The sequence below is a fragment of the Eleginops maclovinus genome, chromosome 20 (genome assembly GCF_036324505.1).
Source record: "Eleginops maclovinus isolate JMC-PN-2008 ecotype Puerto Natales chromosome 20, JC_Emac_rtc_rv5, whole genome shotgun sequence".
NCBI lineage: Eukaryota > Metazoa > Chordata > Actinopteri > Perciformes > Eleginopidae > Eleginops > Eleginops maclovinus.
In genome coordinates, this window is record NC_086368.1 from 11386329 (window position 1) to 11408214 (window position 21886).

Sequence of the window (21886 nt, forward strand, 5' to 3'; positions counted from 1 at the left end):
TTGATTACTTCTAAATCTGTGTCGTCACGGCGATACAAGTTTTCCCGGTGATATCGTGGTAACCTTCACTGGGCTGGGAGCAACAATAAACAGTTGTCAAGCAAGACAGAAATAATGAAGTGCCCTTTGCAGCAAGATTCTCCAACAATCTTATTTGCAATTTGTTGAGCCTTTATTTATACTGTTCAGACACTTATAATGGGTTCTAATAAACAGATCTCTGTTTTTCTTCAAACATGTCTTTATTTCTGCCCCTTACATATAGAATCATCGTATTTCATGTTACCTGGTCTAATGAGAGAAGCACCATAGCTGTGAAATTCTCTGGCATTGTTTACAATTATTTACGTTCAATATCAGGCAGTATACGTAACGTTATCATCTTCTACTATTATTTGTAATATTAGATTAGTCATAGTTTTAATATTGGATGATTTTACAATTAAGCCTTTCTGGGAGCAAGTTAAAAAGTTATCTCCACTCAGCAGTAGAAACAGGTTAACATTTATTTGCTATCTTACTACCTTACATCATTTTGCCATACATCATGTTTTGTTCAGGGCCTGTTGAGACTTGTGACTGCAGGTAACCCATGTGATGAAATATAGTGTTGAAGAACAGGATGGAAACCTGAGAAATATATTTTTTAAAACACACACGTCTGCCAATATTTTAACAACTGATTGAAATCTGCTTTTGTCAGTAATTTCAAAAAGTAATACAAGGTCAGGTGGGAAACTAGTAGGTGAAGTGTGAGGATTTGTCAAGTGGAATGACTTTGTAGAGGCTTCCAATTAGTATAGGTTTCTAGCCCTACAGTTTATATAAAGTATTCAGTAAATTCAGTTTGCTATATCGTCCCTTCCTTAATTATACTGCCCAAACTGAAGCACACCACATTGTACTGCAGTAAAAGAAAGGAACTTGAGGTACTTATTGAGGAAGACACAGACAGTGTTAAAATGGCAGGGGTATAGGACAATTGCCACAGTTACACTGTTCGCTTCTCCACAACCTCTGAAGCAAGGTTCGTGGAAAAAGTTGAAATGGAATTCCATATCATGCCAAGACAGTGTCACAGCTTTCTAAAGCTTCTCATGAAACACTCGCTCACTCATTGCTCACACACACATAGAGTTGCATTCTAAATGAGTCTTGCAAGTTCACACATTTGGCCTCTCAGGAGCTCGGGTTGAAGATGAAACAGATTTCCCAACTATAGGTTTCCTTTTTATACTTTATTTGTTCTGGTCCTCCATCCTGTTTCCACTGCAGCTAGGCCCATAAAAAAAAGGAAATTTTATTTTTGTATGTATCACTTATTAAAGTTTGGTTTATTTGAAGACAATGCAGCAGCACTTAAAATGGTGGCGCTTATTGAAAGCTAAGATACTTTGAGGATTCTTGCCGTTTTGAGTTTGTTTCTATATGGTTTATTGCAATATTGTTGTTAGTTGCCTTGGATAAAAAACGTCTGTCAATTAATGATCAGCTGATACAATGTTCCAATTATAGGTTTTACATTTTTGTTGGAGGACAGTCTAATTTTATAATGTAACTATAGCAGATTCTGATGAAGCACACTGTAGGTAATTTAATTGTGAAATTAGTTTAAAAAAATGTTTCGGTGAAAACACCTAAATTGGGTAGAATAAAGAGGTATAATCGATTCATTCTTTACCTTTGTTTTGGCAATAGTACATGACAGTTTTGTCCTACAAGGAGAAGTTCAACTTGGTGTGTATAACTTTGTAGTAGAGCTAGTTCTGTGACAATATCCATTTTATTAGCAGCACTAATTATTGAAAAACTAAACTTGCCCGCGCTCTTTTCTTTTCTGAAAACTGTATATACAAAGAGTGTAAGACGTATGTTTATCATATTTTCTAACTTTCTCTATTCCTTCTCATGAACTCCTGAAACTTTTTATGTCAGCGACCAATGCAAAGATGAAGTGTGACGACAGATGAAATAAACTCAAACTGGACACTTCGATGCTAAAAATTAAATAATTACACTTGTGATATACCCACTAAAGTAGTGCTCTACAACATGAATAATAGTGCACTTTAAACAATTGGTTAGCAGTTTATCATGAACAAAGAGATTATTTAAGAAATTGACTGCAGTAAGTTACCAGTATTTGGATCGTGTGAGGATCTGAGGCAGGTAACTCAATAGTAACCGAGGCACGCAGTTAAAGAATGACTGAATTCCTTTCAATATATACAGCAGGTTGAGGAGCATGAGAGGAAATATGGCGACAGTGTACGTGTCACTGTTACAAGCTATTAAACCACCAATATGCTGTTGTATCCATTAGCCTTTCACTTTGCTTGTATCAAACTCAGAAGCCAAACCCGAAGGGCTCCGACATTGGCACTATTTTCAATGATTGGAGAGCACATCAGTTACAGATGCTGGCATTTGTTAATTCAGAGTAGCCCTTTCCCCCTGTCAGGGCTGTACTTTGCCAGCCCAATTCCACTGTGAGATGAGCTGGCAAAGATCAATGTTACAAATGTCAACACCAACATCAGGATAGAGTTAACTCTCTGGACATATTCACCTATTGCATTTAAGATGCATGCACACAAATATAGAGACAAAGACAACAACTCTTCCCCCAAACAAAACACAAATGACCAAGACGGACAAAGAAAGAGTAAACATACATACATATAAGAATGCACTCGCTTGTGTGGGTTGTGTGTTTACATGTCTACAAAGATGCTTTTTAAAATAAATGCCCTGATTATTATTATTTTCTTAGCTTGGCTACCATTATAAATACCTGGTATTTTGGGTGTTGATACAGAGTTCAAATCCTATATCAACGTCTGTTAAAGCTCGCAGAGTCTCTTTGCTGCTGCTAAACCTGTTGCTGCCGCTCCATATGCATTCACACCCAATTGCCCCCCCAGCGTTTACCTGGCTTGTTTTCATGATGTGCCAGCAGGCTTTAATCACTATTGAGAAGTCTCCATTAATTGAGCCACAACTTGTATTGGCAATTAAATTCACAGATATCTAATCAATACAATATATTTAAAAAAGGCACACATCTTTGATCTAACAAAACACACAATCTGTTACTTGTACATTTTGCAAAACAAGAATAACGCACTCAGTAAAACCACCATACTCCCTAATTAAGAAATGTGTCCATCGCAGCATCATTGCAACATAATCCCTTTACCACTACATGAAATGCTTTCAGTTATTAGTGTAAATGTTGATTCGATCCAATGTTCTAATGGTCCAATTACATTATGTTTGATAGCTTCATGTTATCTCAATTGTAGGATGCAATGACCATTACATACTCAGTTTAATTGAGATATATATATATATATTTATATACTGTTTTACAGAATCATTTCAGTGATATCTGAAACCTAAATGGTGCATTGCCTCATCTGATCATGGAGAGGAACTATTTGCGCTGTCTTTTGGAAATTAGAATTGTAAAAAAACAAAAGTAGGAAATAGCTGTAAAAAGTAGGGCATTAACGTAGTATTCTGTTAAGAATTTAAAACGTAGGTTTTTACTCTCAAGGAATTAGCCTTGGTATAAAATAGTATATATCTTAACACATTTTAAGAACTTAAAACGTATAATATGCAGATAATGAAATAAGGCTGAAAATAAAATAAAAAATAGAAAATAAAATAAATAAATACATATTTAGGAAAATACTATAACATATGAACAATTACACGCTATGTACATTGTATAGAATATTCAGATATGCTCTACGTATATCTTTTTTAAACTTGCAGATGTCTTAATTTGTTATTGTATAATGGACAAAATGCACCAACATAACAAAGTATGATTAAATCAGGACTATCTTTTACATTGCAATGGAGACATTTTAAATGAATGAGACTCCCTAACAGAGTCAAACTGTATTATGGTAAAATCATGACCCATGAGAATGAACGACTGTGTATCCGCTCTAATTGTACACTGCAATGTGAACCAGGGGCATTAACAGCTGAGGCTGAGGCCTTGGCAGTTTTCCCACATTTAAAAAAGTGTTTGGCCTGTGCTGTGTATCGAGATGCGAGTTGTCTAAGCACTTAGATAACTGCAGGATATTGTTCTCCCTTGGCAAAAGCCTATTCTTCAACAAGACACCGTGCATGCCTTAGCAAATAGAAAGACTCTTCTTCACATCTGCAAAGCTGTTTGCCTGTAGTGTTCTGGAGGGAAAGTGGGTAAAGGTCATCCCCGCCACATCTATAACAGAAAGGTTCTGTAGGAGAGAGAAAGAATAAAGGAGACAGAGCGGCAGAGAGGTTCTGTGGAATGTAGATTGTTAAGAAGTTGCACAAGAAAACTTAAACCAAACAACGGACAACACTACATTATTCAGTTTTCACATTCCATCGTCAGGTTATGTGGGCATAATCGTTGTAGCTATTCACCACACTGCGTTTAATGTTGACCCTTATGTCATTTTTTGTAGTCCCAATAGCCAGTTGGCTCGCCATGAGAGATTTCTGAGGTCAGTTTGGGGTCATGAGTGTAGGAGGCCCAGTGGAAATAGTATTGCCACTAAGAGAAGGGGGCTAAGTTTTCTTTGATGCCTGAAGTATAAAATAAATCGGAAAAAGCTGCGAAAAAACAAAAACAGAGGCTTCATTAGTTAGTAAATTGAATATGTTGGTTTTACTAGTACTGGCCTGTTTGGCCCATAATATATAAAATGTGCTTAACGTTATGAAGAATTTTTAGATTTAAACTTTTTATTTAGCCCTCATCAATTCATGATTCTATTATACTTAAACATAAATAGATATAACTTAAAATACATCACTAGGGTATAGTTAGTGCACAGGGAGTCATCGATCTTTGCATTGCATTCATTAATACACACTGTAGAAACATTTGTTCTAACTGTTTGAACATAGTGTGTGTGAGAAAGCACAATAGTTAAATAAAATGTTTCATTCATCTTTGCTCTGTAATTGATCTTGCACTTACAGTATATTCAAATTTAGGGGTGACTGTGGCTGCGAGGAATGCGGTTATCTTCCAACCAGAAGGTAGTGGGTTCGATCCCAGCCCATGCAGTCAACATGTAGATGTATCCTTGGGCAACTTAACCCTGAGTTGCTCCCGATAGCATAGGCAATGGTTTGTGAATATGTATGAATGTTTATTCCTAAGAGCAAGTGGTACTGCTCTATATGATTGAGGTGAATAACTGTTAGTATGTAAAAGCGCTTTGAGGAATCGCAAAGACTTGATAAAGTGCAATATACAGTATGTCCATTTACCGTTGATCTGTGTGTGCGTTTATGTGAATCTTTGTCCTGTAGCACACATGGTTCCTCCCAGTGGTGTTTTGGACATATTCTCGAGGTTTGTGCTGTTGCCATGACATCGCAATTAATTCTCAAACACTACCGACAATATCCACAAACAAAAGCCGAATTGGAAAAGCCAAAGAATGATTCGCCTTTGTTCACTCTCAGCATGGCCTTTGCTCCTTCTTCAGAACCACTCGTTTCTTCCTGCAAACCCCTTCCAAGAAAAAACAATGACAATTAAATGCATTATTTCTTTAAATAACTGCAGGGGTGTTAAAGACACCATTGTCTGTATGTGCAACCTGCAAAGTTATCACAATAGGGCAGCAAGTGCAAAGATAAGTGATTGGATAAATCTCCACCTTTTTATTAGAACAAACTAAAGTTTGCAAAAACTGGTTAATTAATACAAGCCACTTTCTACTCAGTGCAGAGGTTATGTCTAATTTCACCTAAGCTATAACTGCAAAAGCAATAAAGCACACCTTAATCTCTTCTTTTCTCCACAGCACAATCACATGCAGCCACTGTGGAAGAAGGGAAGAAAAGGAAGGGGATGAGATGAACTGTGATGGTGAGAATGTGTCACCTCTCAGTTTTTCACACTTTGCTGAAATGGGGGTGACAAACAGGCGAGGGCCATTTGTGAGCAGGCAGATTGTGATAGGATTCGTGCCAGGGTTGGCAACTATAATTATAAGAGTGGAGCAGGCAGGCTGGGAGAGAGCAACACTTAAGCTGGAAGGGTCAAAGGTTCAATGACACATTCACTAACATGTAACGCAGTACAGCACATTTTACACACAGATACACACGGTACATAACTCTATAGCACACTATTATAGGGAGTGCAAAGATCACACATGTACATGACCTCCAGGTGACTATTGATGTTTCCAAGTACAGCTCCAGGAGAGAAAATGATTTTAAAAATCATGGTACAATGAATAATTGGTGTTGAATCTGTACCTAGTAAAATACATCTAAAACAATCCCTTTTCTAATTTTAACAATATTTATTTAATCCTGTGGTTTTTCCATTACTGATCCAACCACAGTTTAATGTTGATTATTACTTTAAACATCAACATTTTGCGTCCAGTAAATGAACTTGTACAATCCTTGTATTTTGCTGTGTGAAATTATACCCACAGTTTTATATTATCTGAATGTTCCACTTCCCAATTGTCGACTCTACAGCGACACACTCATACACTGTGCTTCATACTGAAGCTGCTGCTGTGGCTGAAGGTTGCCTCGCATCACAGTATGCCATGCACACACTCACATGTGTTGTGCACACACATAAACAGATACACATCACATGCCCCCATCTACAGGGAAATAGCAACTGGAAAAGGTCCATATGAGTCAACAGGCACGCATAACACTGGAAATGAACCTGAGGGAGTGTGCTCAATCCCCCCCCCACACACACACACAACTGCTCGCTCAGCTGGGCCTGCATCCCCGCCTCCCCTCACTCCCCAACAAACTGATATTCTTTAAAGGCTGCCGCAGGCCAGGCCAGTTTACATATATCCAACTCGACAGGCGAGCCAGGAGGAAACAAGACCAATGACCCGCATGGATCCATTCACATGCAAAGACTGGAGAAAATCAGACACTATAAGTCTCTTTCCCGATTTGTCACTTAGTCCTTTTTATTAATTTTGATTATTTTACAAATTCCTGATTCGTTGGTCCACAGTCTATTTTTTCCTGGACACTGTTTTATTTTTCTTTAATAATATTATATATAAATATAAAATATAATATTGTACCGTGTCAAAATTGCAACTATTTTATTTATTATTTGATCTAATCATTATAACTGCATGTTTTGTTTTTTTATAGTCATTCGTATTAAATAAATAAAGGACACGTTTTACTTGTATTTCAATATATTTTCCAGTTCAAATTTAGATAAACTGAGACAAGGATAAATATACTAAGTATAAACCTTTCAGAGCATGCTGTGTGTTTCAAATCAATCACTTCCTGTAAACTGACGAATACAAGGTTTTCCTAATAGAGTGCTCATATGTTTGCAAAAGTACATTTTTGTCAGCTGATTGTTTGTTGATGGAGACTGAGGATTTGTACATGTACGTAGCAGTGTAAGAGACTCAAAAGCATTATTTGACCCTGACATGACAACCTGCCTAACTCTTTACAAAGGTACTAAAGTATGTACAATATTCCCATGTCATGTTTATAAAAGCATAGATGTTCCCAATCATGCCATATAATGCTCAACAAAAACAAACAAACAAACAAACAAAACAGGAAACAGAACAAATATGACATTAACAGCCTAGTAAATAAGGTTTTAATGTACATCAGTCTTGATAGTATATTATATAGTAAACTTGTGACATTTTTACTTTTTTAAAACTGAACTAATGCTCATTAATATAACTGGAATATTCTAAGCAATATGATCGGCAAATACACTATAAATAACATTTGTGAATTTGGTGGTATTTTTCTTGGATAAAGCCTGCCAACATTTTGCCGAAACTGCCACCAGGACAGTGGAGAAAAATTGGTGTGCACATGAGAGCGACCTTACATCTGTTCAATATTCTGTCCAGTGTCTGTATTTCCTGCTGAGATTTTCTTCATCAGCTGTCACACTCACCAAATCCAAACGCCATGTTTATTTCTTCACAATGTTTGTACAACATTGAAGTAACTGTTAAGTAAATATCTTCATTACAAAATTAATCTAAGGTGGTTACACTGCATCTGCGAAAATGTGCTTGAAGATCTTTGATCACACACCATCAATAAAGATGGTACCTTTTAATAAGCTGTTTTTCACCTACCCAGTGCGGACTTCCTTCGCAAGGGCAACTTCATGTGTGTATATAATAATCTAACAGTGTTGCCCAGGGATATGCTTTTAATATTATATCCTAATTATTGAAGTTAACCCACAGTCTCTTTGTAAGGTAGAGACAGCATCATTGGGCTGTGTTGATTGAAGCAGGGTTGATTTGAAGGACAGTTTATCTCCTGCTTTAATTAGGGGCAGATTTGGGGAGAGACATAACGGGTCAATTACGGTCACAATCATTAAGATACACAAATGTATTATAACTCTTCTTCAATGTCGTTATCACTGCAGATATAGGGTAATTAATTGTATTTCACCTTTGGCTTTATGACCTGTCTACAAGAGTTGTTATTGGTCTTGTAGCTCCAGACACTGCTGTCTGGTTGCAGTCGATCTCCCATTAATGTTTGTGCTTTGTCACTGTGGTAATTGGCAATACCTCCAGCGCACAAACACCTATCTAATTAGGAGAGCTACCCACAGAAGGGAGATACATCTGAGAGAACCAGCAATGAGAATCTGCACTTCTTTAAAGCTAATAATCATTAAACCCCTATTAATTTAATATACAAAAACGTGTTGACTGCATTACATCAGATATCTTAAGATTAGGGAGAGGCTATAGTCATTATAATATATAACCAGTCTAATGTTCTGTAATGAAGCCTTGCGTGCAGGTGTAAATTGTTGTTATTTAGGGTACTTACTGAATGCACACTGAACAGATGTATATGTTAAATTTGGAGCTTACTTATCTTCAAAGAACGGCAGTTCCACTCAGCATTGATTTACAAAATAAAAGGAAAACCATGGGAAAAAAACAACAACATTTTTTTTTTTAAATATCGAACATCTGTAGAATCTCAAACTAGTCCAGCAGGTAAATCCAATTTTCCTCCATTAATCTATATGTTCTTTGTTAAAACAGGACACCTTTTTTTGTAAAGGATGAGCAGACGGTGTGTTCATTATGGTCAAGTTTCCAGGGTTAGGGCTTCCAGGCTTACTACCAAGCATCACCCATTCTGAGCTACACACGAGTGTTGATTTCTAAGAAAATAGAGAAAAGTTGAATTCAGTGTTCTTAGCAAGTTTATTTAACATTTATTGTGTGCTTTTCTGGTGTGTTTTTGATTTTACAAGAAAAATATAAATATAGTGTGTGTTGGTCTTTATGGGAATATTCACAACCCAAGTCTATCCTCCATCATAAATGTATTGAATAATTGGCATGGACATTTCTGTGAATGTTAACTTCCCTAATTTGGCAACTAGTTTTTGAAATACAGAATAATGGTCACAAACTGAACAAGCTCTTTCTTAGGAGGGACTTGTATACTTCTTTAATTTTTGTAAGAGACAAAGAACATCCATGCATATTAGGAGGGGGACATCCATGCATATGATGAGGGGTTTTCCATCTATTACAGAGTCATTGGTTCTACCCCTTGCAATCATTATGTCAAAGTGTCATTGGACAAGATACTCAAACTCAAGTTAATCCTGTAGTTCTAGAAAAAGTGCCATCAAAATGTAATGCAATGATAATCCTTTATATTCATATTAACAAAAATGTTATGTGCAAGTTTTTCCTTTCCTTTATGTTCAGAAAGAAGGCATTAACTGAGTCCTTGATCTGTGTATATTGCACTGCAAAGAACTGATGATTGTAAATAGACCCACACTGAGGGGTAATGCCGGTAATGACTCAATGTCATGACCCAGAGTGGAGTGATGTTTTCTGAGTCAGATGGTATCAGATAAACATCGACTTATATACTGCCACAAAAATGTGCGCACACAGAAACGCAGATAACATTGGCCTGAGGTGCTGCCTGTGGTAAAATCTAAACGCCTTTTTGTTTAAAAGGAAGGCATAAACAGAAGAGTAATGCAGAAAGAGGAGGAATGCTTATCCACAAACGTTCATCTTGTTTCCCACTGACATTACCCCCAGACCTTTGGTTAGCAGTTTGAGTTGCTTAAAATGAACTTAACAGTGGAGGATTTTTTGTCCATCTGCTCCATGTTCCATGTTTTCTTCTGCGAGAGTTAGAGTGACAATTGTCTCCATACCATTGCATTGAAGCTCAGTTGGATCTAAATTGACTGCACAGTGCAGCATTAGAGGGAGAGATGGATAGCCTCAAACTAGAAAAGAGTTGAAGGCTTATCTAACATGATTTTTTTTATTTTGCAGATAGTAATGAGTCACTTGGGGGAAGAGACCAGACAAGTCTGTCAGCCTTGCACCCTCATCAGTGTCAGAATGAACTTAAATGTACTTTAAAGAAGTTTGTCTAGTCGGATTTAGTTTGACACACGAGACCTTGGCACAGATGACTAGTTATCTAGAATTCTGAACTTTACACATTACATTCTCTCTTATTTTTGCTTGGTAAATTTAACAGTTTGAGTTTTTGCAGTCATTTTACTCTAAGACTAAATGGCCCTGTGATGCTCATTTTCAGGTTCCATGTTTGTATTTTGTAACTCTACTGTGAGATGTTTACATGCTTTCATGTTCAAAAAGGTTCTTTATTTTTCTCATACTGCCTGTGCTGCAGCACCTCTTTTCACCCTTTGTCTGAAACCAGAGCTCAGTCTGCTCTGATTGGATAGCTGCTCGGTTCTGTTGTGATTGGTCAACCACTTAGAGATGTCTAAGCGATTATTCCTCAAACTCCATATTCTCTAAGAAATGTAAAAAATATTGTTAAAACCCCAAGAGAGAGAAGTCAGAACATTGGTTTTGAAATGTTCTGCATTTCTACTAAGTCCCTCTATTATTCAGCGATCAAATTACACTATCCTATTTGAAACTGCACAGATCAGTCACCTTTATTCAAGGGTAGAACATTCTGACCTCAAAAGACTCTTCAGACAAGGATGATTGAGTAATTAAAAGCAGATGAATCACTATATCTTTACCTTTTAATCATGAATTCACTGTCAGTGTGATGTATGAGCATTGTAATGAGATTTGGTAGAGAGTTTTCCAAACTGAGTGGCTATAAACTCACATTTCAAACCTATCATACAGAAAAAGCAAAATATGGAGCAGAGAGAGAGAAAAAACAGAAGACAAATGCTAATGCAAAGGGCTCAAAATCGGCGAGGCTCATAGTACTGATTGAAATTGACCCAAGTAGCACCATCAAGATCTCCTACATAGAGAAAACTGCGAGCCAACCCTTTGGTTTTAATTCAAGTGGCTCTCATGCGGTTAGTAAGCGTGAAATTCAACAGAGAGCATTTCATTTTGATCCAAAGAGACGAATGAAAAGGCCTTAATATAAGGCTGTCAATCAATATGGCAGATTGAGAAAAGATGGGAAAGGATCTGCTTGAGCTGAATTAAATTCATTTGCATTTGCCATTGAAATTTAGCATGAAAGTAATGACGACACAGACGATTCAACGGTGAAACAAATGAGGCAAAAAAGAAACATGGTCACATTTCATTGCTTTTGCTGTTGTTCTCTTTGCAATCAGAATTATATCTGTGCGGACACAAGTGGGGTTTGCATTAAAATGATAATTCATATGCCAGCGTCAGTGTTTGTAAAACTTGTTTACTTCTCGTTCTTTTCACTCACTATGTTTAATGCAATATGTTAGTCATATCAGCAGACGCAAATTCAATCGCTGATGCTTTCATCCTTGCAGGCAACAAAAGAGATTCACAACGACATTATGCACGCATATGAATGGGAATATTCCATGGACAACAATTTTTTTATATATAAGAAGTTTTTCTCTTCAAACAATAGCAAACAACTTTAAGGCTAACTACTTTATTGTTGACTTAATTTGTTTACTCTGTGTAGTTTGCATGTGTGCTCTGTGAATATGGAGACAAAACATAATGGAAAAGAAAAACAAAATGCGAGGTGGCAGAGATTGTACAATCACTTATATAATATAAAATGGACAAATCCCTTTGTGCCAAACACATTCTCATTGTTCTACAAGTCAAAGTCTTTGGCAAGTTTGTTTTCAGTGATGTCTGTATTCCTCTATATTTGCCTTTTCTTGAATAATGTAAGTTATCATGGGAATTCAGATCTTGACTTTCAAAATTTCCAACCCACACAGCCTGTAATTTGCGATTCGTGAGCTCTGTTACGAAGAGCTGCTTCTCAAATCAGGCACAGTCAAAGAAAGAAAGAAATAAGTAAAAGCAGTCAATTAAAGTGGTAACACTCCATAATAAGGGTCCATAATAAATAGCATACTAGTCATTACTTAACCCTTTATTAACATTTAAAAATTGTTACTACAGTATCTATTTGCCATTACTTAACATTTTTTTCATCATTCATTAAATATTAGTTATTTGCATACAATCTGTCTGTTAATGTTTTAACAAATAGAAAACAATCTATTAACTAATATTGTATTAATAGTGAACTAAATGTCTTTTTGGCACTAATTAACAGTTATTTCTTACATTATTAAAATGTTAAATGTTTATATACAAACTATATGTTAATATAAAAGTTATTGACATATTATTATTTAACTAACTGTTATTAAACTGTTTCTGCCTATCCCAATATGAACCACTCCTTATAAGACCCTTATAATAAAGTTGGTTAAGCTTAATTAATATATCAGTAATATATAGCTATCAGCGTGGGGCCCCTTATAATAAAGTTGGTTAAGGGTTATTAATATATTAGTAATATATAACTATCAGTATGGGGGACCCTTATAATAAAGTTGGTTAAGGGTTATTAATATATTAGTAATATATAACTATCAGTATGGGGGACCCTTATAATAAAGTTGGTTAAGCTTAATTAATATATTAGCAATATATAACTATCAGTATGGGGGACCCTTATAATAAAGTTGGAACAGTAATTATTAATTATTTACAAATATTTAAAGACAACAAATATTTTACACTGGGTCTCTCACACTGGAAATGATTGATCACAGCACACACAGTTGGGAAGGGGGATGAAAACACTTTATTATAAAGTGGAAAACTGGAACACCGACCACTTAAACAGAATGAATGACACAGGCCATCTACATTCTGTATAACAGTACCACACCACACACAAAAAAACCCCACAAACTGGGGTAAAAAAAAAAACAATTATGCTCTCTTTCCATATGGAATTAATTGGCATTGACTTTTTAAGTCTCCTACTTTGGTTTGAATCTGGACATCACCTTTTATGTAATTTTCGCAAACAACTGCCACATCTTTGAGCTTTGCTTGTTTGGCTTGCTCAAGGAGCTTCGTGAATTCGGCCGGGGACGCTGTTGCAAGCTCGGCAATGCTCGCCGTTGACCTGACTGTCAGTTCATTCACCCCGGCATATGCGCAAGCAGCTGACAGTTTCAAACCTCGGTTGTAAGCCTTTAGGACCTTCTTATATCTTCGAATGACTTCAAAAGGGCCACGGGCTGCAAGGAGCAAATCATAAAGAAAACCTACATTATGGACGGTACATAAAAATGTGTGTTCACAACAGAGTTGAAATGCTTATTGTATTATTATGTGGCAGCATACAAGACAATACAGAATTCCACCTAGCTCCTTTAAATAGTTTGTCCACTTTATGTTAGGGTAGAATTAAAGGGATACGTCACCATTTGGGGAATTACACCAATTTTCCACTTTCCCTCGAGTTAAGTAATTGAGATTTATCCTTCTCCTGTTCATCCAGCCATTCTGAGTCTGACGGTAGCATTTTTGGCTCCAGCCAAGCATAGATTTAAGCAATAAGCCCCGAAAGCCGTCGTTTGCACTGATTTTACAACGCGCAAGCGGAGTGCCTAAAACCCCCCTTATCTGTTCTGAAATCAGTGCAAACGACGGACTCGAGTGGTTTATTGCTTTTCTAAAACTGTAACTACGTCTATTCGGCAAGATTTCATGAAATGGCACAGCAACGAAAAATGTAACGATGTATTCATATCTAATCATTCTTCCGCCAAGAAATATATTTCCTGTATCAGAATGGCTGCCATGCAACATCAAAGCGCAGCTAAACTCACTTTGTGTTAGCACATTACTATTGAACCAAAAGCGGTCAAGGTGTATGTTTGAGATGGGTTTTACACCGGCATCGAACGCAATTCAGCCAATCATGATCAAGAACCGGACCTATCAGTTTTAGAACTTTGAATCAGATTAGATGATCTATGCTAGGCTACAGCTAGTCAGACCAAAGTTACAGACCAAGGTAGAGCAACATAATACATTATAATGGGAGCAAACGTGAATAGTTCCAGTCTGCATAAGTGGGAGTGTCACATAATGTCACTTTTCAATGAACTTCTGTATCAGCGTGTGAGGGCTCAACTCTAGGATTTCCCACCCTCACCCTTCTGAAAACAGAACACAGAACTTAACGGACATGTGTGCTTCTCGTTTCGCTTTAACCTCTCAGGTCAAACTCAGAGAAAGGCTGAATGACCTGGAGAAAGCTAGATCTCTTGTTCAAGATAAGGGGAGGTGAGAAATTTGTGTATTTCCCCAAATGGTGGCGTATCCCTTTAAACATTTAATTTGCTTCATAAAGGATGGATTCAACATTTTACTAGATCTTTACCTCTTTTGCGGACATCGGCTTTGTGGTGCTTCTTCATCTTCTTTTTGTTCTTCGTAAGTCTGAGTTTGGCCTTGCCCTTGCCCTTTCGTCTCATCTTATCATCATCATCATCATCTGAGGAGGAGGAGGAGGAAGAGCAGGAGGAGGACTGGCTCATTGAAGAACTGTTGGATGAGCAGGAGGCTGTGTCTTCCTCTGAAGAGTCTTCTTTGGCAGCTTTAGACAGGTCTACACATTGCAAAACAACAATAACAAAAAGATTAAACTGATGTTGCTGACGCCTTACACAGAATACCATTCTTCCTTTTTGTTCCAACAAAGGTAATATTTTGTGGAAAGTCAAAACATAGATAACCATAGACCTGGGATGTGTTACTATTAGGTGGTTAAGTGTCAAACCAGGTAAATGAAGCTAGAGTGTCAGGGTTCGGCAGGTAAGGACCCAATTGCAGACCAGATACCGGGAAAAAACTTAAGACTTATTTCAAAAACGTTTAAACAAAGAATCCAAAAGGGTTAACGCACAGAAGATAAACAGCCGAAACAAAACACAGAAGAAAGGCAGAGAAAGGAACCGAAAACAGAATCTCACCAATCCAAAGGCACCCTAACAAGACACGCTGACAAGACTACTGGGGAAAAACCACTGAAACAACATGACGACACGACAGGGAACAAAGGACAGACTGAACTTAAATAGTAACACAGGGAGACAGACAACAAGACACAGGTGGACTAAACAAGGGGAATTAACAAGACACAGGAGAAAGTAATCAGGGAAACGAACAGGGTGACTAACGAGGCAGGTGTGTTGGGTGAAGGAGAAAACCAGGAAGTGACAGATGACAGGTGGGGGCGGAGCTCAGAATGAAAACAAAGGAACACATGGAAAAAATAAACAAACACTAGGAAACATGTCAAAACACAAACACAGGAAGCACAAGTACAAAGACAAACACAAGGAGAACATGGAGGGAACAACAAAACATAAAGCAAAGACAGAACACAATCCTAACATAGAGGTAGTGGTAAATATGATGGTCTCCATTCTCTTAACTACAGAAAGCAAGCAGGTTACTATAAGGAGGTTTACCACTTCCTCTAACTTAACTAACCAGGGGGGTATTCCTCGTACGTGGTTTAGTGTTTAACCTGATAAAGTTAACTCAGAGTAAGTGGTAAACCTTCTAATAGAAGTGCCCTATAGCTTTATTCTCCTAGAAAAACACAGCCATCAGGTTTTTCTGTTAGGAGGTTTACCACTTACTCTGAGTTAACTTTATCCGGTTAAACACTAAACCACGTACAAGGAATACCCCCCAGGTGTACCACTTAACCTCCTACTTGGAATACCACGTTTGACTGACTGTATACATTTTTGTGTCATACACTGAAAATGTAGGCTTGATGAACCTTACATGCCAGTTGTTTGCGAAGAGCATCTCTCTCCTTTATCACTTTCTGGAGTTTCTTATTTTGAGACCGTTCTCTCATCTTGGCCTTTTGGAGGAGATTCTTCACCGTTGGTGACCTGTCTAAAAAGAAAAGGTCATTTCAGCATGGTTTTACAGCTAACACACAGCAATTGACTGTTTATATTATATAGCAAATCCGGTAACAAATACCACCAACATTGGCCGGGTTTCCCAGATGGGGGGCAAGCGCTATTCCGACATACCGCTATTACGACATACCACTGTAACGACATGCCGCTATTCCGACATAACGCTATTCCGACACCTTCATCCCTAGCGCATCATTGCTTCATGATCATTGCTTCATGATGACTAATTCACACTGATGGAAGAGCATGAACTATTTTTAATTGCAGCAGAGAATATGCATGAAAATAGAGTCTCCACACCAACAAGGCTCCCAACGGCAACTGCGCTGGAGGTAGCTTACACGCAGCAATTTATTTTTTAAATATAATTTGAGCGGATTTTCACGATGGTATGTGAGCTGGGTGCCATTTAGGCCCCAACTGTCTATTAGTGTAGCCTATTTAATGTGGAAGCCTATTTAATGTGGACTATGTCAACCACTTAAAAATGTATGAGAAAATAAGAACACCAAATAACCTATTTGTCTTGTTTTTTTCCTCCTGCGCTGCTCCGATATCCCGCTGGCAAACTGCCAACGCAAGCTGGTAACAATGTTTCCGACAGGCTACAGCGCTGGTTTAATGCACACAGAACTAGACTTTTAGGTTAGGCCTACTTATTACACCTAATTTAATAATGATAAATAATAAATAATTTAATTGTCCCAGCACGTCAGACTGTGGCAGAAAGTCATCCATTCAACTTACAAAGCTCTGAAATGATCACACACGCCCGTCAAGACTGTAAATGCGACATGAAGTTGGTGCTTTTTGTATGAGAAAGTCTCAGGATTTAAGTCTGTTTATTTAAAACCTGAGTGTTGAAATAAATCCACTGCACCTGCCTTCAGTCCTGAAGTGCCGCTGAGAGTCGGGTTCTCTCCGTGGAACTGGCGGTGGACGAACAAGCCATTTAAATGATGGATTGAATGTAAGAGGCCTGTGCAAAACGGGGAAGAGGCGGTACTACTTCAGATTAATAGGCCTATTGTAAATTTGTGTCTGGGTTTGTAAGACTTGCCTTTTGGAATTCCTCACAGTTTTTTTTTTTTTTTTTGCCCCGAAACAACCAACCTTTTGGACTCGACAACAGCTCTTCTGTAAGAGGTGAAATTTAGACCATACAGGTTCTACTGGACACTTAGTGACACTATTCAGGAAAGACAGACCCAAGGAGTAAAGGTTATGGTAGTTTTATTTTTACAATTTCATATTAAAATACAATTCAGAAGAAAAATAAAATAAAACACAGTGCCCATGCAGCCAGCAGCGTAGTAGTGCTATGTGCGTCTTAATTCAACACTAACACGCGCAATACCCAAATGCAACTTACCCACAGTTCCCAAAGCGACCGTCCGCACGCAATGGATATACGTACAGCCCACGTCCCGGCACGACAGCTTGTGGCAGACTCAGCAGCCCTGCTCTGACCCTACTCTCTCGAACAATGAGCTAAACACCATTTAAAAACACACCTTGCTCATCCGCCGCCGACCACCACAGGTGCACCTGCCAATTGCAAACAGGTTCATGTGCGCCTGTGCCCCACCCCCAGCGCTTAGCGCACCAGCCTACACTTCGCTCTGGAACTAAAAAAACAAACAAAACAAAAAGACAAGGGTCGTGTGCTCCAACATGTCGCTGCATGTTTTGATAACATTATTGCGAGATAATTCTGTTGGGTGACTCGGCATGTAGGCTACAAAGTGTATCCCTTCAAAGCAGTAACGTGGGAAAGTGTCTTACGTCGCTGATTTCAGAACCACACGCATGGACAGCTCCTTTTTAGATTTAACAGATATGAAGGGATATGAAGAACAGAAATGGTATATATATATATAGCCTATATATATTAAAAAAATGAAGGCAATGCAACAAAAGCATATTGCATCAATGTCGGAATAGCGACATGTCGGAATAGCGGCGGACGGTGAAAAAGGTGCCGGTATTACGACAATAGAGATCAACGTCGGAATAGCGGCATGTCGGAATAGCGCCATGTAACCTCCCAGATTCGTTAAGAAGCTCTTAACGCTAAGAGCGTCTTAGGAGCGCTCTACGAGAGCTGTGATTCGTTGAGAGCGCTCCTTAAGACGGTCTTAGCGCTAAGAGCGTCTTAACAAATCTGGGAAATGCGGCCATTGTCTATCAAGCCATCATTTCAGAGATTTTGAAAGTTTTTTGCATGAAAGATACTGTTTGGAGCAAAATATTGCTATTCTCATGAATAGCTTAGAGTATTTTGGAAATGTAAGTAGTAACTCAGTTGGAAAGTAGCCACTAAACTGTAATGTAATTCATGCAGAAAACTAAAACACATTTTTATACACTATGACAAGACCAGGTTATTTGCATAGGCCCAGGCTTTAATGGGCCTAGGGCCAGATTACACCCCCTGCCCACCTCTCAATGAAACCAAATCCTTGGCCATGCCAAATGTGAATTTGAATGTTAAAATTGAACATTTTGGGATAGACTACCTGTTTCACCCCATGGATGTGTGTCCCATAAAAATCATTGCGTTTTAAAGCCATTTAATACAACTGAAATACAGTAGAAAACTATGCACAATCTATGATGGATGGAGGAAGTTGTGACACGTCTAGAGATCACATCTAGAGATCATACACTTTCAGAAAATATGTAGTTTAACTTAAAGCTGCTGTCGGCAGGTCTTCAAAATTCCGAGGCTAAAGTCAGAAAATTCGAACTGATACAACTTTCAGGTCCCTCCCCCAACCTCTACCAAGCTCCAAACTCAACTGCCCCCTAAACCCCTCCCCCTCTGGAGACGAGCGTAGCAGCTTGTGCACAAGCTGTGATTGACAGGTAGCGATTCCTTCCCCCTAACGTGATTGGTTTAAAACAGCCGGGAGTGCTCGATTTTTGCAAGCACGATTACAGGCTTGTAGAGGGAGGTAGAGAATTCGGGATTTTTCCTAAACAGCCTATTTAATATTCTACTTCCAGAATCCCATGACAATTCTAGCTAATATGAATTAAAAAAATGCTGCCGACAGCACCTTTAAGTATTGTACTCTTGGTTCATTTGGGATTTACAAATCTTTCACATAGGCCCTATGTGGACAGATGAGATAACCAAATTAGCATTTCCCCCTTATACCCTTAATACAAGAGAACATGCTAAACAACCAAAACATGCCTTTTCTAAAAGATCCTGAAGATGTGACTTGCATTGATATGTAGCCTATTGGGATGCATTAAATGTTCGTTTTAAACTGTAAACAGCAATGGCGAACCAAAAAAATACTCTTAAATTGTGGTCGTCCACTGTAATTGCACCTTCAAGTCACATTTGCGCGCACATATTCTCTTGCAGTCCGACGACAGAACCAGCTGCTACAGTGCCTCCCCTGACCGTTCGCCTTCATTGCTAATGTTAGTCAAAAACCTCCAAGTAAATAAAAACTGTTACATTCGCCTGCATTAGCGAATTTGAACGCACACACGTTGTTCTGTTTCACTCATTTTAATTTCAATTAAGCATAAATAAAAAAAATAAGTTGTTTCTCCCCTTTGCAACTGCTTTTGAAAGTAGGACTGTGAAGATAAACATCACCTGGCAAATCAGCAATGCTACATGACTTTGGTAACGTTAGCTAACACATTTCAGGACTGGTAGACTTAGCTAACATCCACAGTTAACTAAGCCATTTTAGAAAATGATATTTGAAAATCAACAAGGATGTGTAAAAGTCTTGTTTTAACTTTTAAGGACATATGTTATTACACTTAACATAAAATGACATTGGTAGGTTGCTAGTGTTAGTGCTAACCATAACCAGTTAGCATAGCCTATTTTCATGAACGTAATGCTAGGTCATATCCGTGCTCGAACTTACCTTTCTTCGGATTAGAGACATGGGGGGTATCTGTAGAGTCATCCCCACTGTCAAGGTTGATGTCAAATGTTTGAGTGGAGGTGGCTGGTACCGTTTTGTCCTTCTTCGCTGCTGTTTGGTTCTTTCTAGGAACTTTCCCTGATCTGTTGCCTGTCGACATTTTAAGCAGGTTGCCAGTGTTAATGCTAACCAGTTAGCTTATTTTTTATGAACTGATAAGTCATGGTATTCGAACTTACCGTCCTTAGAAGATTTAGAGACGTTGGGGATGTCTGTGGAGTCATCACCACCGCTTTCAAGGTTGATGACAGACGACAGATGGTTGATGACAGCGGAGGCGGAGGGGAGCATTTTGTTCTTCAATGCTGTTGTGTTCTTTCTTAAGCCTTTCCCAGATCTGGTGCCTGCCGACATATTTACCTACACTTTCAAATAAACTTTCCAGCCTGGCTTGCGCAATCAAGAGAGCATCAATGTGAACTTCAGCCAAGTGTCTTGTCTTGTGCTTGTTACTAACTTGAGCTCTGTGAAGTGAGTGACTGACTGACTGTGACTTCCAACAGGAGTAGTCAGATGTAGCCTATGCAGACCAAACTGTGATTGGCGCATTTGAAAAAAAATAATATATATAGACTCTATATATATTTATGCATATTTATTTGGTTGTTTATAAAAGTTTTAAGAATTACATAATGCCTGGTCAAAAATAACCACATATGTACTCCGACTGTGTAATAAATATGTATTGATAAAAAAAAATCTAGGTCTCGCTAACCTATAACCCCGAGGAAGAATTGGCGCTAATAGCGCTCTCAGTCAAGCAGATGGGTCTGAAGACATACACTGTGTAGCCTACTGTAGCATACACAATGACAGGCTTAGCTAGAACATTTAGAATGCTTATTGAGGGTCGCCGATCAACTAAAACAAATTTAAAACTAATTAAGTGGCTACTTAACCAACTTTATTATAAGGGTCCCCAATACTGATAGTTATATATTACTAATATATTAATAACCCTTAACCAACTTTATTATAAGGGTCCCCAATACTGATAGTTATATATTACTAATATATTAATAACCCTTAACCAACTTTATTATAAGGGGCCCCACGCTGATAGCTATATATTACTCTAATTAAGCTTATCTCCCTCTGGAACGAAATGCTGTTCTCGGCGGCCGTTATCCCTTACTTAACCAACTTTATTATAAGGGTCCTATGAGGAGTGGTTCATATTGGGATAGGCAGAAACAGTTTAATAACAATTAGTTAAATAATAATATGTCAATAACTTTTATATTAACATATAGTTTGAATATACACATTTAACATTTTAATAATGTAAGAAATAACTGTTAATTAGTGCCAAAATACATTTAGTTAACTATTAACAAATATAAAATACAATATTAGTTAATAGATTGTTTTCTATTTGTTAAAACATTAACATACAGATTTTATGCAGATAACTAATATTTAATTAATGATGACAAAAACATTAAGTAATGGCAAATAGATATTTTAGTAACAATTTGCAAATGTTAATTAAAGGGTTAAGTAATGACTAGTATGCTATTTATTATGGACCCTTATTATGGAGTGTTACCATTAAAGTTTCCATTGTCATTAAAAACAAGCAAGTTATGTGTGCACCATTCTGTCCAGAAGAATTCCTCTT

General features: G+C 37.8%; 1 protein-coding gene across 1 annotated transcript; it reads right to left on the minus strand.

The window, feature by feature from the left end:
• Positions 1 to 13227: 13227 nt before the first annotated feature.
• Positions 13228 to 21666, minus strand: LOC134883345 (uncharacterized). The gene is made up of 5 exons (XM_063911665.1): positions 20445 to 21666; positions 20206 to 20355; positions 16158 to 16274; positions 14740 to 14967; positions 13228 to 13588 (listed from the first exon to the last, which is right to left on the minus strand). The coding sequence occupies exons 1-5, from the start codon at positions 20617 to 20619 to the stop codon at positions 13275 to 13277; spliced, it is 984 nt and encodes a 327-aa protein (XP_063767735.1). The 5' UTR covers positions 20620 to 21666; the 3' UTR covers positions 13228 to 13274.
• Between the last annotated feature and the right edge of the window lie 220 nt (positions 21667 to 21886).